The following is a 25,870-nucleotide window of genomic DNA, read 5'->3' on the forward strand; positions in this document are numbered from 1 at the left end:
TGTAAAAGTCAAGAATATGGTACCGAATGAGCATTAAGTTTTGTATTAAATAAAGACTCTATTTTGGTTAATATTCAAAATTGTATTTCATAAACAAAAGTTTATATTAAAATTAACTATTATATCAGAGAATTAATCTTGGTTTGCTTGTTTTATACTAAAAACTTGGTTACACAACAATGAATTTCCCTTTTTTGGAGAGTATGTACATGAGTAATAACATTCAGCTCTCTAGCGCGCTGGTGGCAGGGGCAGGAATATGACGTATACGTGTACTTACCACAGGCACTGATCCTGGCTCCCCTTTTTCTCCCTATGAAGCAAGAAGGAAACTTCCATGAGCAAAACATAATGGTTTGTGGAACACGAACATGTCATGCTACAATATTCTATGTAAACACTGCGAATGTCCATGTAAGAAACAAAAAAAAATTCAGAAGAGCAAGTTAATCAGTTTTAGATATTGGGTCAGACATCATTCGTGAGAGAAAACACTACTCATCTGAAAGCTGGAAAAAGGAAGTAACGCCAATCCCGTTTTCACACCAACCAAACCCCAAGAGCTGACGAGACCAAGAAGCGCTGGTGCTGAACACGCGTCAAGTCTGAGCGGGAAAGGCTACCTACGTGCTGAAAACAAAAAAGGCTAGAAATTCGGACACGTGAGTTGTCACACGCATCGTAGGGGCCACCTAGGTTTTCATCACGTGTCCGATGCCAGTCCCAAACCCGTGCCACCCTCCCCTAAAACTCGTGGGAGCGTCTCAGAAGTAATAAGCGGTAAGTGTGCTCAAGTTAATAAAAAAGACAGGAGGAACATAGAAAAGATGTGGCAATATTAGATAACTTCAATATCTGAGGAAAACCTAGAAAAAAATAGTGATGGATAGGAAAATAAAAAAAACATAAGGAACTAGAGTAATTTAAAGTAAATAAAGCCAAGCCCTTTAGTTTGCTTTTATAATAGATGTATCAAACACAAAAGTGTGGATGGAATTTCTTCTGAGTCTTAGAACCTTAGACTCGCAGAAGCTGTGTTTTGTTAGCATGGTGCCAAGCAGATAGGATACATAACAGCGGGTGGACTGTGCTGACAGGTCCCCCTGTTTTATCACATTTTGCTTGGGTGTTGTATGTCAGGATCTGTCACCCGGCCGACCTGGTCTCCCAAAGGCACAGCCCTGTCCGCGTCGCACCCTCCGCCTGGCACACACATGCTCAATAAACTCTTCGTGAATATATTAATTGTCACTGATAGCTTATGAATCGATGCTTTTTACCAGACAATTGCAGAGAATAAATACATGAAGGATTATATTCAATGTATGGAAAAAGTAAGAGTAATGAGTTCTGTTTTAATTTCTTCTTTCATGGGTATTGTTCTTTTATCTAATTATAAAAATAGCTAGAGGCCCAGTGCACGAAATTCGTGCTGGCTCCCAACCGCTCACCTGCCTGCCAGCCTGATCACCCCCTAACCAATCCCCCGCCAGCCTGATTGACGCCTAACTGCTCCCCTGCCAGCCCGGTCGCCCCCAACTGCCCTCCCCTGCTGGCCTGGTCCCCCCCAACTGCCTTCCCCTGCCAGCCATCTTGTGGCGGCCATCTTTGACCTCATGGGGGTGGCCATATTGTGTGAGGGTGTGAGGGTCAATTTGCATATTACCTCTTTATTATATAGGATATGAGTTCACAGTACTTTAATACTTTGGGTGATTGCTGAACAAATTAAACGGATTACTTCAGGGCAGTTTCCACTGAAATGTTTTAAATGGAGAAAAATAAAGAATAAGCTAGATATCATACTCAGTACTCTGGAGATAGTTAATATTTGTTTCCATCATGTGTCTGCACTTGGTTTACCTAATAAACGCCTCAGTATTTCACTCTTAGATTTTGTTTTCATTTTTACAATTAAAAATAACGTAACAATGAATAGCCTTGCTTATACATGTTGGTGTGACATCTCTCCAGAAATTAAAGTGGTCAGTTAAAGATACCACACGTTTTAAAGATTTCTTCTCTGAGTCACCTGATTGCACCCCCAGAGGCACAAGCTAACTGTCCCCCACAGTATCTCACGTCTGAACACTCGCTGTGCGGGGAGACCCTGAGGCTCCTTTACAGCCTTGATGGTCTTGGTGCTGAGCTCCACGGCAGCGCAGCACCCGGCCATGCTTGCCGCTCTCACACTGAGGCAGCGGTCTCCGGGGGTCAGGAGCAGGCTGAGAATCGGGGTGGGAAATGGTTCTACAGAAGCAGGAGGAGGCTCTAAATGAGTAAGTTCCAGGGGATCGAGCCTGCACCCCCGCCATGTGCCCTGACCGGCAATCGAACCATGACCTCCTGGTTCATAGGTTGACGCTCAACCACTGAGCCGCACAGGCCAGGCAAGCATTTTAATTGTGTAGAAGGGATATATACACTGAGTGGCCAGATTATTATGACCTCTGAATGCATAATAATCTGTCCACTCAGTATATATACATATATACATATATATATATACATATACATACATATACATACATATACATATATATATTTTAGAGGCCTGGTACATGAATTCGTGCATGGGTGGGGCCCAGCCAGCCTGGCCAGGGGGAGGGGACATGGGCGGTTGGCCGGCCTGCCTGCTGGTCGAACTCCTGGTCGAGGGGACAATTTGCATATTAGCCTTTTATTATATAAGATATACACTGAGTGGCCAGATTATTATGAGTGTAAATCCATGCCCAATTTAAAAAAAAAAAAAAAAAAAAAGGACCTTATTTTTTAAAAGTTTCTTTCTGGAACACGTCTAAAAAAAAAAATCAAGTAAAAAGGGAGGATAAATGATTTCAGCCAAAATGAGAAAAATAGGATAGCCTGCTGAGAATGGTTGTGAAATTTCCGTCCTACGAGACCAGCAAAGACATGTCTGCTTTGTCCTTTGTACTCAGAGTGGAATCTGCAGATGGTTTTCTTAGCTACATTGTTGGTTTATTTGATGTCTCAGTATGAGCTTTCTACCTGTCTGCCGTATTTGTTATGGGATTAAGCATTCCGTTATCAGGTTCTGATCACACATTTGTCCAATGTGCCTACGAAACTTCCTACTTTGGAAATAAGCCACAAGAGTAGCTATTTGCTGCTTTGTTAATATGGGCTTTTTAAACACCTTAACGTGGGCTTCGTTAATGCAGTTAATTTATGCGGAAGCATCCTTTCCCTAAAGTTTAACTAAATTTGGTCTTTATACCCATTTAAGTACCCAAATTCAGAGGAGAATTAACAGCTTATTTTACATCTTGTCTGTTACTTGCCATTCAAGGCCCCATCACTGTCACAAGATGGGGGCTTTTCCTACCACCGCCGCATCGGTACCGTTTGCCTCTTCTTGAGCGTTGTCATGACTAAGTGAATAAATTATAAACGAGACCCAGCCTCGATAGACACCAAGCATCGCTTTGCTCTGGCTGCTGGGACGCCTGAGGTCAACGGCGGCCTGCCTGGCGGTGCCCTGGCCTGCGTCCGGCCGCCTTCGGGGACAGGCCCTTTGGAGACAGGCCCTCCGGGGACAGGCCCTTTGGGGACAGGCCCTCCGGGGACAGGCCTCCAGGGACAGGCCCTTCGGAGACAGGCCCTTCGGTGTGTGCGTGATTGCTGAGCCAGCGAAGCCGATTACTTCAGGGCAGTTTTCGCAGTCGGTTCTTTTTTTATTTCATGGGTCTTCTATGTATTTATCTGGGTTGTTTGAGACCTGAACTCAAGCTTCTAAGTTTCCGTTTTTCTAGCTTTTCGATGTGAATTAAACCCGGCATTGGAAGGCCTCTCCTTTGACCTGTGTTCAAAGTGAAACAGCTTCCCCGATGTCCATGTCACTTACGACAAAGGAATGACACTGCCCTCCCAACGGAAAGCGCGGCCGAGCCCTGGCCGCCCCCAGCGAGCGTCACCTGCCCTCCCCGCGGAGGACGCACGGCTTCCCCGAGCATCTGCCCGCACGCCCTGCCCTTCCATTCTGCGAGGGGAAGACGCTAAGTTTGCGGGGCATCTGTCTGGGGACTGCCTTGGAACTTGGGGTGACTGGCATGTCCACTGAATCCTGTGCCGCTCCCCCTGGGATGAGACGGATGCAGAGGCCGCAGTTTCCAAGGTAACCGGGACGCTGAGAACACAACCAACGGAAGCGGACTCTCCACGCAGTGGGACTGCCACTTCCCGGCGACAGGTGGTAACGGCCCGGGGGGGAGGCCACGGCCACATGAAACTGCTTTCCCCTGAGTGTAAGGTTTGACCGTGGGTTAGAGTTAAGGCTCCTCGAAGGTGAGAAAGAGGGGGTGGTGTGTGTTTGGTAAAATGCTCAATTAATTCCTTTAGTTGAATCTTCATTTCCCAACTAATGGAAGAGGGACCACAACCCTGCAGAAGTAGAACTAATCCCCTCCCTCCCTCTCTTCCTCCCTCCCTTCCTTCCTTCTTTCCTTCCTCCCTCCCTCCCAACCTTCCTTCCTCCCTCCCTTCCTCCCTCCCTCCCTTCCTTCCTCCCTTCCTTCTTTCCTCCCTTCCTTCCTTCTTTCCTTCCTTCCTTCCTCCCTTCCATCCTTCCTCCCTTCCATCCTTCCTCCCTTCCTTCCTTCCTTCCTTCCTCCCTTCCTTCCTCCCTTCCTTCCTTCCTTCTTTCCTCCCTTCCTTCCTTCCTTTCCTCCCTTCCTTCCTTCTTTCCTTCCTTCTTTCCTCCCTTCCTTCCTTCTTTCCTTCCTTCCTTCCTTCCTTCCTTCCTCCCTCCCTTCTTTCCTTCCTTCCTTCCTCCCTTCCTTCCTTCTTTCCTTCCTTCCTTCCTTCCTTCCTTCCTCCCTCCCTTCTTTCCTCCCTTCCTTCCTTCCTCCCTCCCTTCCTTCTTTCCTTCCTTTCTTCCTTCCTTTCTTCCCTCCTTCTTTCCTCCCTTCCTTCCTTCCTTCCTTCCTTCCTTCCTTCTTTCCCTCCCTCCCTCCCTTCCTCCCTCCCTCTCTCCCTCCTTCCCTCCCTTCTTTCCTCCCTCCCACTCCCTTCCTCCCTTCTTTCACTCAGTTAAACTTCTGTTGCACTTCTAATGCTTAAGGTACATATGCTAAGTACTATGATAAACAGAAGTAATTCAAAGGTTAATGTGACCCAGCCTCAATCCTTACAGGGCACACCGCCTTCTGGAAGAAACAGCTATAAACAAAAATTAACAAAGCGCATGAAATAGAAGCATCTGTAATCGGTAAGCAAGAAGCTGCACTGAGCTCATGTATTTATATTTGGATGTTGCTTTGTACTTTATGAAAGGGTTCCAAACACTTCAAAAGCACATGCTTTATAGATGGTATTAGGATAAAAAATACATTTATAAAAATGAAACTATGCAAAGTAAAGCTTACCTTTCTTCCTCTACCTGTAAAAAGAAGAGAATAACTGTTATTTTATGCAGAAATAGTTTCTTTAAATCTCCTAAACATTTCTTTTAATAACAGGTAGTGTTTTTTTCCTATCGCTAGTGAGCAGAACTCAAAAGTTGTTTGGGATCAGTGTATCCATAAGAGGAAAATCATGCATCCCTTTAGAGAATTCTGACATTTTAAAGATATTCTTCACATCGTTATATAGCATTTAAAGCTCACCAAATGACCCGAAGGCCCATCACATTCCAGCCATCCCCCCACTCCCCCACCCCTCGGAACCCCACCCGTGTACGAATTTGTGCGTCAGGCCTCTATGTAAAATTATAATGAAATATTTTAGACAATATTCTCTGCTTTTTTAAAAACATTTTTTGAGTAGGCTATTCATTCATATGAGTAACAAGCCCAAATACATTAAAGGTGTACAATTATAAGTAAAAACCCTTCCCTCTTGTCCCCTGATTTCCCACGTTTCACCCACAACAGGAGGGCACTATTCTTAACTGTCCTATTATCAGTCTTCCTAACTAGGAATATAATAGAGCATCCCGTGTGTTTAAGTCATCATCTGAATTAGTAGGGCTCTACAGTTTTCTTCAGATAGATCTCAAACATTTTGTATTAAATTTATCTTTAGCCACTCTATCCTCACTGTTGCTATTATAAATGAATTTTTTTATTCTCATTATTTATACTAGGATATAATCGCATATGGTAAACCTATTAATTTATTTCACATTGCCCTCTTACTAAATAAAATCTTTTAATTTTGTAGTGTGTGTGTGTGTGTGTGTGTGTGCGTGTGTGCGTGTGTGCGTGCGTGTGTGTGTGTGTGCGTGCGTGTGTGCGTGTGTGTGTGTGCGTGTGATTCTTGTTGTTGTTTTTTACTCCATTCTCTCCGGTTTTATAAGCACATGATTTTATTTTCTGCAAATTAATAGTTTTACTTCCTCTTTCTAATTTCTAAATCTCTAATTTTTTTCCTATCTACTTGCTTGCTCCGGTACATTCAATAAGGTATCATTGCTGCTATGACCATGAATATCCATGTTTTACCTCTAAGTTTGGAGAGAATGCTCCCAGCAGTAAACATTCTTCTCCCTTGGTTTTCCAAGGTTCTCTCTTTTTCCTTTAAGTTTAATAATTTTACTAAGATAAGTCTCTATATTGATTCTTCTGAGTCAACTTTCTCAGACACTCGGTTTCCCTTTGCAATATTAAAATTAAAGTTTAATGTGACCTCAGAAAAGTTTTCTTGTATTACATGACCATCCGTGTTTGTCTCTCCACTGCATCCGTTTCTTCGTTGGGGTTCTTCTTCAGGCATATCCTGGACCTGTCTCGTGTGTCAATTATTCCCTCTCAAATCCTTTCCGTTTTTTTCTCTTCTCATCACTGTTTTCTATGCCCCTTCGTGCATTTTCTGCAGCCTCCCTTCTCCATGTGCTCCCTGCTATTTCGCCTTCATTTCTCGATTATGATTTTGACTTTCCCTCTACTGCTTTCCTCGTGTTTTTGTATTTCTAATTTGTGGCCTTCTTTCTCAGAGGCAGTTACTTTATTCAGTTTTATTTAGTTTATGATGAAATGCTTGGTCAAATGATTGACCTGTTTTGTGATGACATGTTTAACTGAGTCTACCTGTTCTCGATCGTGTAAATTTAGTTAAAGTCCCTCACATTTTCTCTCGTTGTATCTTTGCATCAATGCTATCACCAGGTTCTTTTGGTGGTTGTTATTGTTTTGTTGATATTCACCTGGGAATGAACTGACTTTTCCCAAACCAGCTATTTGCAGGAGGTTGTGCATTTTGCTCTGTTTTCTTATATTTGCCTTCATTGCCCAACGTACTACTCACTTATCCCCACCAATTGGATTTTACTTCATTCCTTGGAGTTTCTTTGAATGTATCTGCTTCAGGCAGCGCTTAAGTATCTTGCTTTAATTCTTTCCATTCTGCCTTCTTTATTACTTTCCCATAAGTTGAGTTTGGATACTTATTCAAGGCACACTGTTACTTGAATGCTATCCAAGAGGAGACTTGATCAGTTATTGTCTCGTGTTTCCACAAATACACTGTTGAAAACTTCATTATATTTGCTGTGATTTGCAATGGTATTTGGGGTAAAAATAAAACCTTGGCACTGCCTTGACCGTGATGCATCCAAGTCTCCATTCACGACCCGTAAAACAACGACCTAGAACTGTAACCTCAACCTCACCTGCTCATTAAAACACATACATGTAAACTTGTTTCTCTCATATGTGAGTTTAACACATGTTCTCATACATGTAGCCTATGCTAAATACATGCACTTTTCTCTCAAGAGTTTTAAAACGAGCAGTTTACACCACTTTCTCCAGGATAGACACTCCTTCTCTGTGCTTTCCTGGCCAGCGCTAAAAACACGCTGAGCTCATGTTCTAGAAGGTTCTGTGGCACTCGGTTACTTTAGGAATCATCCTTCTGCTCCCGATGGCACAGCTGGCACCAGGGGAGGTAATTTTTTTCCAGATCTTCTCTCAGTACATGAACCAATTTCATAAAACATCAACAAACACCTTGGAGGCACCCAGCACGGATAGGTAGTGAATGGCCTCTGAAGGGGTACAGGGGTTCCCCACTTAGACACCACTATCCAAACTCAGCCACACTCCCCTGGCTTTTACAAAGACAGAGCATCACTAAGGAAGCGGGTGAGCAACGTCCCGGGCCCCGAAGACCGCCGAAGAGCGGCTCAACCGTTGTCCGGGGCTGCCAATGGGTCGGCCCCGCCACCATCCCGGTGGGCCGGGCCTGGCCCGCGTGGGCCGAGCGCTCACCGAAGCTGGTGCTGCCGCCTCCGGAGCTGTGAGGGCAGACGGGGCAGCACTCCCCCGCGGGCGTGATGGGGTCGGCACACGGCAGCACCTCCTGGCACTGGATCTTGTCGCAGAGGATGGCCCCGTTGTCACAGACGCAGATCTGGCAGGGGGCCGGCTTCCAGATGTCCCTGTTCAAGTACATCTGGCCGTTCTGCGTACAGGCTATCTCTTCCCCGTACCCTTCTGCAAGGAGAGGAGAGGGAAGGTCAGGACCCGCCTGCAAGTCCGGGAGCGGGCGGGGACGGGGGGAGAGGAGGAGTCGGCCTGTGGCTTCTGAAGAACCTGGCTAAGCAGCGACCCCCCAAGTGTGCAGAGCAGTGACCCCCCAAGTGTGCAGAGCGCAGGTGCACGTCCTTCGTCAGCGCTCACATCAGACCACGCGTCGCCCCCAGGGAGATGAGCACAACAGCGCATGCCGCTGCGGGGAGCCGGGGAGCGACCTGGCGAGGGAAGCTGAACCCTCCCAAAGGCTTTGTGTGTTCTTTAATGTATTTTATTGATTTTCACAGAGAGGAAGGGAGAGGGACAGAGAGCTAGAAACATCGATGAGAGAGAAACATCGATCAGCTGCCTCCTGCACACCTCCCACTGGGGATGTGCCCGCAACCAAGGTACATGCCCTTGACCGGAATCGAACCCAGGACCCTTCCGTCTGCCGGCCGACGCTCTATCCACTGAGCCAAACCAGGGAGGGCAAGGCTTCATTTTTGAAGGTATAAATGACAAAACATGGGAAGAGTGATACGGAGGAATAAAAAATAAAATAAAAAGCACTGTGAGAAGGCGGGGGGGGGGGGGGAGTAGTTCCAGGGGGAACACATAATTTTCATGTTCAGGCGACCCCTCTGTGACTTTCAGCTCCTGGAAACGTCAGCTTAGCGAAGTCCACAGCAAGGTAGGCACCGTGTGCTCCTGGCCGAGAAGACAAAATTTTTTTAAGGGTCTGGGTTGCCCGGCCGCCGTGGCTCAGTGGTTGAGCATCAACCTGTGAACCAGGAGGTCATGGTTCAAGTCCCCGTCAGGACACAGGCCCGGGATGAAGGCTCCATCCCCAGAGTGGGGTGTGCAGGAGGCGGCCTATCGATGACTCTCTCTCATCATTGATGTTTCTCTCTCTCTCTCTCCCTCCCTCCCTTCCTCTACAAAATAAATTTTAAAAATACATATTTTTAAAAAATTATATGGGTTTATTAAAATTAGTTTTAAACGTAAGGTAAAAAAAGAATAACAGTGTCCTCTTTTATGGCATACATTTAGCTTAGACATCCTGAACTGAAGGGGCTCACGAAACGGAGACAGAAATGCAAAGCTTTTACAGGCGATGCACTCCTTATCTTTGCGTCGAAATTAATTAAGAAAAGCCATGACCAAAACAATATGGCAGCCTATTACCCACTACCTGCCGAACGCTTCCCTACATCCAGGCAAAAACGTAATGCAGATGTGGGACATATACACATGCACAGTAACAGCACTTGTATGATTCATCGGCTACAAAATGAACACAGGCATTACATCCTTAACCTCGTGTTTCTTCAAAGCACACTACAGTATTTTAAAACATGAAGCAGGTCAGAGTGTCCCTGCTTAATTCCTTCCCAGCAGCTGAAACTCAAACTCCTTTCTGCAGCCCCACGGCCCCTCCTAGACTCTGCCCCACTGACCCCTGTCCTGGCTCAGCCTCCCCCCCTGGTCTCAGGTGCCCTCGTCACTGCTAGGGTTTGCCCAGCTGCCCCCGCCCCCACGACTCTTCTCTGACAACCTCATAGACGCGGACTTCCTTTACCCGATGGATGTGCTTCGCAGAACTCGTTAAAGAAACCATTTATTCATCTGCCCATTCATTCGTTTTTATCGTACTCAAGGCAATCAACAGTTGCTAAAATGTGAGTAGGCATGGACCCTCATAAAATGTATCAGGGTTAGTATTAGTTTACTTATTGTCATCTGTGTATTTCCCCATCTCCTCCACTAGACGGCATGGAGGTAAGGGTTGGTGTGTCTTGTTCGCTGTTATTTCTAAAGACTGAAACCACACTTCGCAGAGAGCTAACATCCCGCAGACAGTTGTTCCGTGAATGGGTGTGAATGAATAAATGAATGAATGAATGAATGAATGAATGACTCTAAATCGTGGCTCACTAACTTAATTGCACCAGCATCAACTTCGCACTTTACAAAAATAAAGCCAAAAATTTAAAAACGCACTTGAAATTGTTTATGAGAGAAATGATCGTTTGTCAGTACGTATACTCCAACGCTAATACAGAACCACAGATGGCAGGGAGTCCGTCTAGAACAGGGGTGGGCAAACTTTTTGACTCGAGGGCCACCATGGGTTCTTAAACTGGACCGGAGGGCCGGAACAAAAGCATGGATGGAGTGTTTGTGTGAACTAACATAAATTCAAAGTAAAGGAGCGGAGGGGAGAGCAAGAGAACCCTCCGCTCTTTTGGCTCTGCGGGCCGGATAGAACAGCCAAATGGGCCGGATCTGGCCCGCGGGCCGTAGTTTGCCCACGGCTGGAGACGTTACCCCAGCTGCCCATCTTCCGAGCTCGGCACGCCCTTGGGTCGCTTCCTCTCGCCGCTCTCTGGACCGTCCCACCTGCGGTCTCTCATCGCAGACACTGCCCAGCGGACCTCGCTCTGAGGACGGCGCCACAGCCGGCTTCTCTGCTGGTCAGCAGAGCGCCGGGTTCCACCTGTCCCCTTCACCAGAGATCGCTACCAGGTCACCCACAGCCAGCCAGGAAGGCAGCATGCTTCCGTCCACACCGGCTGTGCAGTGCTGCCAGGCATATGCCAGCCCCGGAGGAGAGAAGCATCTCCTACCCTCATACGCTTGTTGGCTGCACTATCTTGAAAAAAAAAAATAGAAACGTGCACATCGAATGAGCAGCATTACTCTTAGATGGAAAACCACTTCGAAGCGACGTTGTTCCACGATGAACAGTTCAACAGAACACAGCCTCTATGAAAGCAGACTTGCAGCCATATTCATGCAACGATTCCATTACGTACGTAAATTCTATGACTGTGTTCACCGCGTTTTACTGCTGAGAAAGAACTATCCCACTGCCAACACGAAATACCGCGGCTGAAAGTGGGCCACACGGTCAGCTCCGTCGGCTGGCCTCCCCTTCCCACAGCCCGAGGGACGTAGCGCTCAGGTGCTTTCACGGAGGAGTGAGCGTGCTAGGACCGCACGTGCAACACGCTGAAAGGACATGTGTTCTGTTCCCAGCAGTCTGTCTTACTGTGATGTAGATTCCAATCGCGTGGATGACGCCATCAGACATGTGCACACGGAGACGATGAACAATAAGCAATAAGCAGAATGACGCGCAATAACAGTGCCCAGGAGATGCCATTAGAAGTGGACAGACTCTGAGGGGCGAGTGTCCTGTTCTGCAGCTCCTTCTGAGTTGGCTGGAATAAAAAGACGTGTGCCCGGGAGCACTGTGCTGAGTGAGATCAGACGTGTGCCCTGGGGAGCACTGTGCTGAGGGAGATCAGACGTGTGCCGGGGAGCACTGTGCTGAGGGAGATCAGACGTGTGCCCTGGGGAGCACTGTGCTGAGGGAGATCAGACGTGTGCCGGGGAGCACTGTGCTGAGTGAGATCAGACGTGTGCCCGGGGAGCACTGTGCTGAGGGAGATCAGACGTGTGCCCGGGGAGCACTGTGCTGAGTGAGATCAGACGTGTGCCGGGGAGCACTGTGCTGAGGGAGATCAGACGTGTGCCCGGGGAGCACCGTGCTGAGTGAAATCAGACGTGTGCCCTGGGGAGTATTGTGCTGAGTGAAATCAGCCGGTCAGAGAAAGACAAGTATCCCATGACCTCACTCAGATGTGGGATCTAATGAACCAAAGAAACTGAGGATCAAAAACAGACCCAGAGACGTGGAAGCATGGACAGACTGTGGACCCTCCGAGGGAAGGCAGGGGAGGGGGGGTGGGAAGAGATCCACCAATGAACTTGTGTGCATGTATGCATCACCCGTGGACACAGACAGTGGGGAGGGGAGGGCCTGGGCGGGGAACAGGGGGGGCATCACCCATGGACACAGACAGTGGGGAGGGGAGGGCCTGGGCGGGGAACAGGGGGGGCATCACCCGTGGACACAGACAGTGGGGAGGGGAGGGCCTGGGCGGGGAACAGGGGGGGCATCACCCGTGGACACAGACAGTGGGGAGGGGAGGGCCTGGGCGGGGAACAGGGGGGGCATCACCCGTGGGCACAGACACTGGGGAGAGGAGGGCCTGGGCGGGGAACAGGGGTGGGTGGGAGAGGTCAGTGGGGGGAAAGAAGGACCTATGTAATACTTTCAACAGTAAAGATTAAAACTAATAAAAAAGAGCACACACACATACTCACACGCACACACACACACGCGCACACACTCACACGCACACTCACACTCACACACACACACGCACACACACACTCACACACACACTGATAGCAAGCCCGCTTCTTCCTGAGAGCTGAAGAGAGCGTAACCCCAATCAAGGGGCAGAGACGGGGCCGCTGCGGCCTCTCTTTAAATGGCCGTGTCAGAATCAGTGTGACCCTCTGAGCACTCACCGGTCCCTCTCCGCGGAGGATGTAATTAGACTAAGATGACGTGGAAAGTGAGCTGGCTGCGGTAATGGCAACGAGACAAAAAACCACGTGCGCTGCGAGCCCGCCTTCCCTCCCACACACCAGGGTCTGTGCGCATCACACAGGCTGAGACTCCGTGGATGACAGGGGTGGGCAGGGAGCAGGGCAGGGAGCACAGGGGCCTCAGTGCCCGGCTGGGAGCACAGCAGGGAGCACAGTAGGGAGCATAGCAGGGAGCACGGAGGCCAGTGCCCGGCTGGGAGCACGGCAGGGAGCACAGCAGGGAGCACAGGGCCAGTGCACGGCAGGGAGCACAGCAGGGAGCACAGCAGGGAGCACGGGGCCAGTGCACGGCAGGGAGCACAGCTGGGAGCACAGCTGGGAGCACAGCAGGGAGCACAGCAGGGAGCACAGAGGCCAGTGCACGGCAGGGAGCACAGCTGGGAGCACAGCAGGGAGCACAGCAGGGAGCACAGGGCCAGTGCCCAGCAGGGAGCACAGCAGGGAGCACAGCAGGGAGCACAGGGCCAGTGCACGGCAGGGAGCACAGCAGGGAGCACAGCAGGGAGCACAGCAGGGAGCACAGGGCCAGTGCACGGCAGGGAGCACAGCAGGGAGCACAGCAGGGAGCACAGCAGGGAGCACAGCAGGGAGCACGGGGGCCAGTGCACGGCAGGGAGCACAGCAGGGAGCACAGCAGGGAGCACAGCAGGGAGCACAGGGCCAGTGCACGGCAGGGAGCACAGCAGGGAGCACAGCAGGGAGCACAGCAGGAAGCACAGCAGGAAGCACAGCAGGGAGCACAGCAGGGAGCACAGGGCCTCAGTGCCCAGCTGGGAGCACAGCAGGGAGCACAGCAGGGAGCACAGGGCCTCAGTGCCCAGCTGGGAGCACAGCAGGGAGCACAGCAGGGAGCACAGGGCCTCAGTGCCCAGCTGGGAGCACAGCAGGGAGCACAGCAGGGAGCACAGGGCCAGTGCCCAGCAGGGAGCACAGCAGGGGGCACAGGGCCTCAGTGCCCAGCTGGGAGCACAGCAGGGAGCACGGGGGCCAGTGCCCAGCTGGGAGCACAGCTGGGAGCACAGCAGGGAGCACGGGGGCCAGTGCCCAGCTGGGAGCACAGCAGGGAGCACAGGGCCAGTGCATGGCAGGGAGCACAGCTGGGAGCACAGCAGGGAGCACAGCAGGAAGCACAGTAGGGAGCACAGCTGGGAGCACAGCTGGGAGCACAGCAGGAAGCACAGTAGGGAGCACAGCTGGGAGCACAGCTGGGAGCACAGCAGGAAGCACAGTAGGGAGCACGGGGCCTCAGTGCCCAGCTGGGAGCACAGCAGGGAGCACAGTAGGGAGCACGGGGGCCAGTGCCCGGCAGGGAGAACAGCAGGGGGCACAGCAGGGGGCACCTTGGGACCGGCCGCTTGCTTTCCACACGGATGCTTATCTAAATGAAAGGACAGGACATAGAAAGCGAAGCTGCGGCCAGTCCGCAGGCAGGTGCCATGACATAACGATGTTACAGACGACATCGGGATTAAAGAACTAAACGCGACCTGCTGAGAGAGCCAGGACTGCCGCCACTCCTCCGCACAAACCACAGAACCAACCCCGGCTGACGTTCGCCTCGGCTAAGGCTAGAACTCAAAAAGAACGATTGGTCTTAAAGGACGTGGGCAAACAAATCCGTTTTATAAAATCTGAAAAGGAATTCTAAAACCTCGATATTGTGACACTTACATTTTTTCTATTTATGTGTCTTTATCCTGAAATTGAGGAGGGCTGGTACGTATCTGATAGTACTGCCACTATTTTGTAATCTCTGTGGTGGCATAACTTCTAAAAATGTTATCTTCCAAGATACAGGATTCTTTCATCCTGACCAAATGTTCTGGCAGATTGGAGCGATCCGTAGTGAGGTCACTGCCACAGACGGCTCGGCACGGGCATCTTAGAGACGTATCTCATCCGACCGCATTTTACTTGCGGGAACCCAGTTGTCCTATGTGTCTCAGACATCCTCAGAGATCTGTCTCCTCAGCAGGCGTCTGTGCTTTTAAATTTAGTCATAAGAATTCAACTCTTAATCACTAGATGGCAGACCAAATCTACCATCTCGTTATAATATAGAATGAGAGACCCAGCCGTCAGGCCTACTGTTCGACCACCTTGGGCCATGCCACGGGTCCACGTTCTTCTATATAATCACTAGAGGCCCGGTGCATGAAATTCGGCCCTCGCAGCCCAGGCTCCGTCCAGAAGGTCGTCCGGAAGGACGTCCGGTTTAATTAGCATATTATTAGTTACTAGTGGCCCGGTGCACGAAATTCGTGCACATTAAAAGGGGATTAATTAGAGGAAATAATTTAATATTGCTATTTGCCCTTTCTCTATAATAGAAGTGTCAGAGATGATAGAAAATTAGTAAAATGTATATGAAAACCTTCCTCCTGTCAGAGTCTGGGGCACACCACAGACCCCAGAGTCAAGTTCCTGCTCACCCACATGCACCCCAGCCAGCCCCTCCCCATTGGGCTAGATCCAGACCCGGCCAGTCCCACCCTTGTCAAGCCCTGCTGGTCAGGGGGCGCAGCCTCAAGTCCCCTGGCCCGGGACCAGGACGGGGGGCGTGGCCTGAGGTCCCCCAGCCCAGACCAGGGCGGGGGGGTATGCCTTGAGGTCCTCCATCAAGCCCCGCCAGGTGGGGGACATGGCCTGAGATCCCCTGTCAAGCCCCACTGGGTGGGGGGCATGGCCTAAGATCCCCCATCAAGCCCCACCAGGTGGGGGGCGTGGCATCAGGTCCCCTGGCCTGGCACTGGGACAGGGGTGCGGCCTGAGGTCCCCTGTCAAGCCCTGCTGGGTGGGGGTGTGGCCTGAGATCCCCTGTCAAGCCCCACAGGTGCAGGGGAGGGCGTAGCCTCAGGTCCCTGCTGATTGCTCGTTAAGGCTCCTTATGGGAACTTGGCTTCAGCTGTGGGTGCAGCCATCTTTGTGATGGAGTGATGGTCAATTAGCATATTCCCTCTTTATTAGATAGGATGATCATAGATACTGGGGCCACGGCCATATTGGAGCCGGCCTGTTGGAGAGATGTGACCCTGCCTGCGAATTGGATTAGGGGTCTGCCGAGGGCTTTGACAAGCACATGCCAGTGCCGCCTCAGTCCCGAAGCCCCGGCTGGACGTTCCCAGGCAGGAGAGGAAGCTCTTCCTTGCAGAAACAGACGCTCATGTGTCACAAACACGGCAACCCTCTGCGCAGGCCAGGCCGGTCCGATCGCTTTCCTCCCCTGGCAGGGCCTCCCGGGCGCCAGACGTGCCCTCATGTCTGTGGCCCGCACCCAGGCACCTAACCAGCCTCGGTACGAGCACTGGCCGCACTGGTGAGCGGGTGAGCGGGTGAGTGAGCGAGGAGGAAGGCGCTAGCTCGCCGGTGGGCCTGTGCACCAAGGCCGCCCGTTTCGAATGAATAGAAAACGGGTCACTTGGCGGCTCTGGCAGGTGTGTCCCTGGTGTCTGGGCCTCTGTGCCCAGGAAGGAAAAGGATGTGTCAGCCCCGCGGCTCAGGCCCGAGGACCATTTTCAGAAAAAGGCACAGCCCTGCGGCCGCCCTGACCCGCTGGCCTGGGCCCTGCTGGGGTGGGCGGGTCCGAGCTCACACCCTTAGCACCTCCCTGGCTGTGCGGCCCTGGTGGGCGGGGAGCAGGCAGCCAGCAGGCCTGATGGGGGGCAGACCAGGCTTTAGGGACCAGGAGGCAGCGAGGGAGCAGCCAGGGGCCCGCTGCACCCACCACCGAGCTGCCTCTCCCAACGCCCAGCCCAGACGGGAACTTGGCTCCAGAGAGCCCTCCGGAACCTCCCTGCTTGCTTATCCTCCCGCAGGAGAGGCAACGAGGGGAGCGTGCTCCGTTCTTCCTTCGGACCCTTCTGAGCGTGCCCATAACTCCATGGTCATCACTTCTCTTGCCATTTCTGATCCCGGACTTTGAAAAGCTCAGACACATGCGCAGCCCCAGGAAGAGTGGATGGGATGTTTCCCGCCTCCGGGTCTGGGAGGCAGGCCCGATGCGCTGGGTGAAGAGGGGGGTGGGTGAACCTGGGGCGAGACTGCGGGCTTCGGCATCTCCGGGTCTCCAATCCACCTACAGACTCGCGCTTTCCGGCGAGCCCGACCATCTGCTTGTAGGAAGGCCATTCAGATTCTTATTTTCGGTGTCTGCCTTGCCTCTGGCATTGCACCAGCTGAGCAACGTGAAGCTTGTAATGACTGTCTGAGCTGAATTAAATGGCTGTCACCCGAAGGACGACCCTAGTTTATATGCTAAATAGAATAACAATTAACTTTGAAAACATCTCGTGAAATCTGAGCAAGAAAAAGACAGCTCGCACACAGCAAATGCAGAGCACACAAATAATATGAGATTCAACTGTCTACAACAGGGGTGGGCAAACTTTTTGACTCGAGGGCCACCATGGGTTCTTAAACTGGACCGGAGGGCCGGAACAAAAGCATGGATGGAGTGTTTGTGTGAACTCATATAAATTCAAAGTAAAGGAGCGGAGGGGAGAGCAAGAGAACCGGATAGAACAGCCGGATCCGGCCCGCGGGCCGTCGTTGGCCCACGGCTGCTCTACAATCTTCTCCAGTGCACTCAGCCAGCGTGTCTCAATCCACAGGCAAAGGCGTGTCCGTTAACTAGTCAAACGGCTGTTTTAACTTGACTTAAAATGGAACAAATAAAAAGGGAAATCTCTCACATGAGGGCCTCAAGTTCCTTCCCAGAGATCACTGGGGAATCTAGCCGGTCGCGGCCAAAACGTGAAACTGGAATTGCACGCCGTGCCCAGGCCACCCATCCGCAACCTTGTCTGGACAACCAGGTGTCAGGCGGCTAACGCATCTGACGTAGATTTCCCTCCGAAAACGTGACCCACGTACTGAATCGCTGCCAAAACACCACCGGGAGAGCGGAGCCTGCCTGGTACTGAATACTCTAGAACAGCCGTGGGCAAACTGGCAAACTACGGCCCGCGGGCCGGATCCGGCCCGTTCGGCTGTTCTATCCGGCCCGCGGAGCCGAAAGAGCGGAGGGTTCTCTTGCTCTCCCCTCCGCTCCTTCCCCAGCAGCAGTGTTAACATGGCAACGTCGGGAAACACGGCCGCAGCTCCTTCTTCTGAGGGGGCGGATTTATATCCCCATTCAGTAGAAGGAACAACCTCTCCATCTTCCAGAGGCTCCTTGGAATGCCCGCGGACGGTCCCCCGACATCACCCTGGGAATGCGCAGACACGTTACCGTGGTGATGTAGGGAGACACGCCCCTGGAGAGCACAGTGTCAGAGCATTAGCTAAAAAGGAGACCAACAACACTGTTCCCACTGAAGTGGATGTTTTAAAGACCAAACACCTTTCAACCCAGTCCACATTGCCATCTACATCTACGTCCCGGGCATCATTTGGAAGTTGCACTAAAGAAAATGTTTAATTTACTGATTACACATTTTGTTCTTTTCTATTTGTTTTAGTTTTAAGTTATTTTATTATATTTAAGTTTAATGTGAAAGGCTTTTGTACCTTTCCTTTGTTTGGCAATTTTATTTTGCATTTGCCATCTTCAATATAAGGTATCTTATTGTGCTATGATTCCTCCATTTTTTGAAGTTTCAAATTATAATAATTAGTGTTTACATTCTTCTTGTTAAAATGTTTGAAATGAATAAAACTATTGAAATAAAAAAAAAGACCGTACCCTTTTATGTAATGATGTTTACTTTGAATTTATATTAGTTCACACAAACACTCCATCCATGCTTTTGTTCCGGCCCTCTGGTCCAGTTTCAGAACCCATTGTGGCCCTCGAGTCACAAAGTTTGCCCACCCCTGGACTAGAAATTTCAGTAGTAACTCCGCAGAACGCCCAATTTCTAATGTTCATCTTCGGTGGATAAATTAAGTACCTGTGCTATGCCCATGTGTCTGCCTAAATGCACAGCAGTTCTACTAGCTAGCTGTCAAGCCTTTGCCTATGGGTTGAGAAATGTTTGATGGCTGCATTGAAGAGACTAACCCCCTTGTAGACAGTCCACCTAATCTCATGTTATGTGTATGCTCCACTGAAATACTGTGTGAGGCTATTACATCATTTTTAGAAAAGGCCCATGTTTGGCTGCTATTGAAATGGGGGCCATATCGACAAGGATTTAAACTTCCTGGCATTGTGTTCCCACAATGTATTGATGTCATTCATTTCAGATAAGGTATCCTGTAAAGAACATATATTTTTACAACTAAAATGAGTTATTTCTACATTATACGAGAACATTCAGTATTGGATATTTAGATGGGTGTGAAGTTAAATATTTACTATCATGAAACATTTTTAGAATCAATTCAACTCTGTATCTTATGATTTCTTTTCAACTACATTTTGCTATCTTTTTCTATCTTTCTTGATACAGAAGAATATTTAGGCCTCTAGAGAAAATACAGACATTATAGTCAGTTGGATCCTTCTAATTCATTCTTCCCTTTTTTTTTTTTGTTTTAACTGATAAGGGAGCAGAAGGGACATGGAGAGAGACAGAGAAACATCAACATGAGAGTGAAAATGAAATATCGATCAGGTGCCTCGTCCTGCACCCCCTCTTTGGGATGGGGTATGGAGCCCGCAACCCCCAGTCAGGGGAATCAAACTGGCAACCTTTAGGTGCACCTTATGATGGCCAACTAGTGCTAATTCATTATTTATTGACTTACTAGAGGCCCGGTGCACGAATTCGTGCACGCGTGGGGTCCAGTGGGCCAGCCCCAATCGGGCTGATCGGCCGGGCCAGCTGTGGGGAGGGGATGTGGGAGGTTGCCCAGCCTTGGCTCCTGGTCAAACTCCCAGTCGGGGGACAATTTGCATATTAGCCTTTTATTATATAGGATTCTTCATTCACTGCCCTTGTCCTGACCAAATTGGAATTTTTCTTGCAATGAACTAAACATTCCACAGTTCTCAATGGTTTTCTTTCTTATCACCTTCATTTTACTACCAAAGATTCTACAATACGTTGACATGTTTACGGCGGCCTGAAGGGCTGCACTGTCCCCCTGGAGCTCACGCCTGGAGGCAGGCGGGCACTAGACTTCCAGCGTAATTTCTAAATTTACCCACCTGGGTAGATTTGGAGACTTGAACCCATAATCCCCAATTCTGTCCTGACTACCAGGTTTTATTAATGTCTATTTTGTCTGTCATAAGGGTGATTTCACTGAAGAACAGAAATGAAAACAGATCTCACCCTTTTTTTCTGGTATTCCCTACCGCATCACTTTCAGAGCAGGTAACAGACTCCTTAAAATAAGACTAAAGCCTTTATTTCAGAATTGAAATCCTTCTCTTCATCGGTCTTCATGTTCAGCTTACTTCTGTAATACACATTAATGACTGTATAGGAGACACCTTATCGTTGTGGTTTTAAGCCTCAATACATTTCAAACCTCAAACCCAGAAAAATGCCACAGGAATATTCACAAAGAGAAAGGACCTGCTGCCTTACTGGGAAGTTGAGTGAATAACCTTCTAGATGCACAGCAAAGCTATTCACTGGGAGATTTCTGTGCTTGTAGAGGGAACAATAGACAAGAAAGCAAAGATAGAAGCAGGGGGGGAAGGGGGAGGGGAGAGGGGAGGAGGCAGGAAAGACCAACAGCCAAAACAATCATTTCTTCTCTCAAACACCTTTACTACATCCAGAAGGAATATCTGCAAGTTTATTTAGCAAGAGACAGAACTAAATTAGAGATATTTCATTATTCTATGGTTGAGTATGAAAAATACAAAAAAAAAAAAAAATGGAATCTAAGATTTTGACCTGAAAATTCTTGTGCTTCTGAGAAGTATCCTTAATAAGTGAACAAAAAGAAACCAAATTAAAATACTGTTTTATGTAGAGGAAATGTGAACATGGAAACTTTTACAGGAATTTCAAAAGCTTTAAATAATTAATAACTAGAGGCCCAGTGCACGGATTCATGCACATGGAAAGGAAATTAATTAGAAGGCGGCTGGCGGGGTGGGACTGGGCGAGACAGGCCAGACATGCCCTGGAGCCAACCTCCCGTGGTTCCTCCCTGGCCAGCGGCACCTGGGGTGGCGCCAGGCTCAAAGGGTGCCTGCGGGGTGAGCGGGGTCCCTCCGGCAGGTGGGGTCCCTCGGCCTGGCCTGCGGGGATCGGACCGAAACCGGCTCTCCAACATCCCCCGAGGTGTCCAGAGTGCAAGAGGGCACTCTGCAAAGTTGCTGTCATACAGGGTGTGGAATGCAAACACACGTGTGCAGTAAACCAGATTCGGGAACGATAGTGCCCCAGCAACAACATAACCCACGGCTGAAGGTGGAATCGCGTGGCCCCATGAGGAATCAGGCTCCCTCCTCTCTGGTTCCGGGGCGCATACCTGAGAACCACCGCTGCCAAGTCACTGGAGCTCGGCAGCTCCCGTGTTGAGCGTCTGCCCCCTGGTGGTCAGTGCACGTCATGCCTACCGGCCGGTCAGACAGTCAGACAGTCACTTAGCCTTCTATATATATAGCTTGTTCAATATTATTCTTTTGAGTTTTACTTAAAGTCTTATTTTATCATTACTATTTAACTTACATTTTAATGACTTAAAACAGGATTTCTATAAAGAAAATATCTATAAAGGAAAAGCAACTTTTGTTATTTTCTTAAAATATCCGTGGGAAGGTTTGAAATTTCCAAAATGTGTAAATTATCAGCTCAGTCCCAAATAGGTGTGGAACACTTATTTTTGTGCTGAACCCAGTGGTCAGCAGGTGTTGAGATCAGAGGAGAAAAATTTTGAACACCTGCTGACCTGTGGAGTGTAAAACTTAAGATTAGACAAAAAGACAGATTAATAGGTTGCTTGCTTTAGTAAAGGAAAAGTGTGCCTCCGTTTCTCTACTTAATATATAGAAAAAGATAAAATAGCAGCCTTAACTTTTAGGCAACATAACATATTCTAGGATATCACAAATAAATTTGCCTTAAATTGCTGCTGAAAGTAATCCAAAAAAATTAGTCAATCTGGCAAAAGGAATGGAGGCAGTATTTAATCCATTTAGTCAATATTTATTTATGGAGCAAATTTTACTGAGTACTTGTCTAGCGCAAGAGCATACTTTGGATCATGAAATGAGGCGTCTGGAGTCCAGCTTCCTGGCCCAAAACAATCAAAATATACAGAAGTTGCAATAGATAATGAAACTTTCTTGTAGGAGAAAATAAGTTTGCACGTATATGCAGTTCACTGTGGAAAATCTGCATGCACACTGAAATTTTATAAACTCAATTCCATTTTCTCACGAACTATACGAGTGTGGGGCCCTTTGGAATTATTGTTCGTCAGCCTGGCAATCTCCCTCTGTGTTCTGAGAGGTCTTTGCCTAGTACTATTTATTTTAACGTGCTAGAACTAATTCTCAGGAACATAAACTTGAGGATTTTTCAGAATCCCAAACAAAAACAACCTTCAATCATTGCAAGGAAAAAAGTCATGTTTATAAAAACAGACTTCAATAAGCGACACGTGAAAGAAATACAGAATTCCGAAGGCCTGAAGTCACGGGAAGATTGATCACCTACTGGACTGTCCTGCAGCGACCTATTCGGTAACAGAGTGTGTTTCAAACTCGAGGGCAGTCTGGCTGCATTTAAGTGCACGAGGGGACACCACACATGGGCGCCATCCCAGTCCGCACGGCCCAGCGGGCGTGCAGCGAAGGCCGCGGATTCCAGATCCCTGTGCGGGTTTGAGGCTGGCTTCCTTGAATATTTTTGTCTTCCGATATATTTTTATCGAGAATTATTTCAAATTATAAAGTAATTTGAGGCAAACATCAAGATAACGTAAGGTATGTCCTGGCTGGTCGGTTGGAGCCTTCATTGTCCAATGCCACCGAAGGGTCTCGGGGTTGATCCCTGGTCAGGGCACATTCGGGAGGCAACCGATGTCTCTCTCTCTCTCCCTCAACCTCTGTCTCTCTCTCTTTAAAAGAATCAGTAAAAACATATCCTTGGGCCCTAACCAGTTTGGCTCAGTGGATAGAGCGTCGGCCTGCAGACTGAAGGGTCCCAGGTTCGATTCTGGTCAAGGGCCTCTACCTTGGTTGTGGGCACATCCCCAGTAGGGGGCGTGTAAGAGGCAGCTGATCAATGTTTCTCTCTCATCGATGTTTCTAACTCTCTATCCCTCTCCCTTCCTCTCGGTAAAAAAATTAATAAAATATTTAAAAAAAAAACAACAACACACAAAAAAACCATATCCTTGGGTGAGGATTTAAAAAAATAATATACTGTATGCTTTTTCATAATACAGTTTATTTAACAACTTTTTATTATCTATCTGTCACTTTTCCAAGCACTGGGAATACGAAGGTAAGGTAATAAAAGCAACCCCACCCTTAAGAAGCTCACAGATGCCCGGCCAGTGTGGCTCAGTGGCTGAGTGTCATGGTTCGATTCCCGATCAAGGTACCTGCCTGAGTTGTGGGCTTGATCCGCAGAGGGAGACACACAGGAGGCAGCCAATCAGTGATTCTCTCTCATCACTGACGTTTCTATCTCTCTCTCCCTCTTTCTTCCTCTCTGAAGGAAGAAAATAAACATATAAAAATAAATTTAAAAAGAGGACGGTCTTTCAATATGTGTTACAAGAAGTTGGCTCCTAGAAGAAGAAGAAGAAGGAGAAGGAGAAGGAGAAGGAGAAGGAGAAGGAGAAGGAGAAGGAGAAGGAGAAGGAGAAGGAGAAGGAGAAGGAGAAGGAGAAGGAGAAGAAGGAGGAGGAGAAGGAGGAGAAGGAGGAGGAGAAGGAGGAGGAGGAAGAGGAGGAGGAGAAGAAGGAGAAGGAGAAGGAGGAGGAGGAGGAGGAGGAGGAGGAGGAGGAGAAGGAGGAGGAGGAGGGGGAGGGGGAGGGGGAGGAGGAGGAGGAGGAGGAGGAGGAGGAGGAGGAGGAGGAGGAGGAGGAGGAGGAGAGAAGAAGGAGAAGGAAAAGGAGGAGGAGGAGGAGGAGGAGGAGGAGGAGGAGGAGGAGGAGGAGGAGAAGGAGAAGGAGAAGGAGAAGGAGAAGGAGAAGGAGAAGGAGAAGGAGAAGGAGAAGGAGAAGGAGAAGGAGAAGGAGAAGGAGAAGGAGAAGAAGAAGGAGAAGAAGAAGAAGAAGAAGGGTCCAGACTAGTGAGAGAATCAGTCCAGCAACAGACACGCAGGTCACCGTTTGTCAGGTAAGAAGCTAGAAGCGGCCCAGGTGGTGGCGGGCATACTTAAGAGGGCAGCTGGCTTGGGCTGGAGAAGTTTATGTAAGAGAAGTCGGAACCTGAGTTCTGTCATTTCCTTATTTATTTTTCTTTCATTTAATACTTTAGGCGTGTTGTTTTAGGTGGAAAACTAAAATCCAAAGTGGTTTCTTCCAAAAATTCCCTTCCCAGCTGCATAACACCGCCGCTCCTGGCCCTGGCTGGTTGCTGGCAGTGGGCGCCCTCCCTCCACCAACTGGCAGGGACGGGATCGGGGGAGCACAGCACCCCCTCGCCTGTGGCTTCCTATTTTCCTCTCTCTCATTTCTTCTCTTGCCCGAGGATAAGACAGCAGCGCTCTTGTTTCTAACCCTCCCGGTGCCTCCCAGTAGGAGCCTTCGAGGGGGCGGGGGTGCTGACTGCGGGCGCAGAAGCCAGGGCGCTGGGCACAGCAACACAGGGGAACCAGCTGCCACCGGTGACTGCGTCTGGCAACGCTGGCATGAATTACAAATGAGTTTTTCCAGATCCAACTCCACAGCCACTTGGAAATTCAGCAAAACCAAATTTAAATTCCATTTTTCAAATTTAGATGCAGAATTCCGGATTATCCTGCCTTGACATTTTAGGATTCAAAAATAGTTGGATGGTATAATGTCTAGTGTGAAAGACGACGAGAATCGCCCACGCCCGCTAGCTTAAATGTAGAAAACTGTGTGCATTAAGGTGTCCAATGCCCGTGCTGGACGTTCGCGTCTGTTACACTTAGTAAATCCTTCTGACCCACTGTCAGAGGCCCTAAGGGTACAGCCGTGGGCAAACTACGGCCCGCGGGCCGGATCCGGCCCGTTCGGCTGTTCTATCCGGCCCGCGGAGCCAAAAGAGCAGAGGGTTCTCTTGCTCTCCCCTCCGCTCCTTTGCTTGGAATTTATATTAGTTCACACAAACACTCCATCCATGCTTTTGTTCCGGCCCTCCGGTCCAGTTTAAGAACCCATGGTGGCCCTCGAGTCAAAAAGTTTGCCCACCCCTGGTTTAGCAAGTGACTCTCTGCTTGACGACATCTCGTGCCAGAGACAGAGGGAAACACACCAGCTGCTCCAGAGGGAGGCTCATCACAGCATCTGCTGTAACACCTTCCACCAAGGAGCTATGAGGACAAAGCACGTCCCAGCCAGTCACGGCTCCAGTGGCCACAACTAGTCAAGGTGCCACCTGGTCTATGGAGGGTTCTACAAGGAACGAGAAAAGTGGGATCACAAAGAGCTCACCCTCTCTGAGGGGTGGGCAGAAGTGGCTTCTCAACAGGCCCTGGAAACCCAGGTGTCTGCATGGTGGAGGCCTGGGGGTCGGCCGGGAGGGAGCAGGAACCGCCTCAGAGTCCCGGAAAGAAGGGCACACGGGCCACATCGGAAGGAAGAAAGGGGGGCAGATCCGTGAGACGCCAGCTAGAGACCCGGGGGGGCTGGGTGGACTGTGGCTGGGACAAGGGGTGGCAAAGAGGGAAAGGTGACTTCAGAGGTTCAGGACTGAGCGGAGGGAATCACATCCGTTGGCTATGGTGATGGATTGAGTCATGCTCCCCCAACAGGTATGTGGGTGTCATGGGGAAGTAAGTCCTGAAGATGCAAGTGCTTAGGGTGAGAGGCACAGGGACATAGACACGTTGCAGAGGCAGAGACGGAAGTGCGGCAGCTGCAAACCACAGTGAGTC

General features: G+C 49.4%; 2 protein-coding genes across 2 annotated transcripts in view; both read right to left on the bottom strand.

Annotated features, from left to right (window-relative positions):
* The window catches only part of LOC308249495 (uncharacterized protein), a 72,585-nt gene extending 72,276 nt beyond the window's left edge, over positions 1–309 (bottom strand). Inside the window, exon 1 of the mRNA XM_080671095.1 lies at positions 281–309. The gene's annotated coding sequence lies outside the window, so the exon portion shown is untranslated. The remainder of the gene's footprint in view (positions 1–280) is intronic.
* The window catches only part of LOC308249567 (collagen alpha-2(V) chain-like), a gene marked incomplete at its 3' end in the record, with an annotated part of 86,400 nt that overhangs the window by 705 nt on the left and 59,825 nt on the right, over positions 1–25,870 (bottom strand). Inside the window, exons 2-3 of the mRNA XM_080671121.1 lie at positions 8,232–8,456; positions 5,388–5,401 (exon numbers count right to left, since the gene is read on the bottom strand). Of these exons, the coding sequence (XP_080527247.1) occupies positions 5,388–5,401; positions 8,232–8,456 (239 nt within the window). The remainder of the gene's footprint in view (positions 1–5,387; positions 5,402–8,231; positions 8,457–25,870) is intronic.

The sequence above is a fragment of the Plecotus auritus genome, assembly GCF_963455305.1.
Source record: "Plecotus auritus genome assembly, chromosome: 5".
In the NCBI taxonomy this organism is placed as follows: Eukaryota; Metazoa; Chordata; class Mammalia; order Chiroptera; family Vespertilionidae; genus Plecotus; species Plecotus auritus.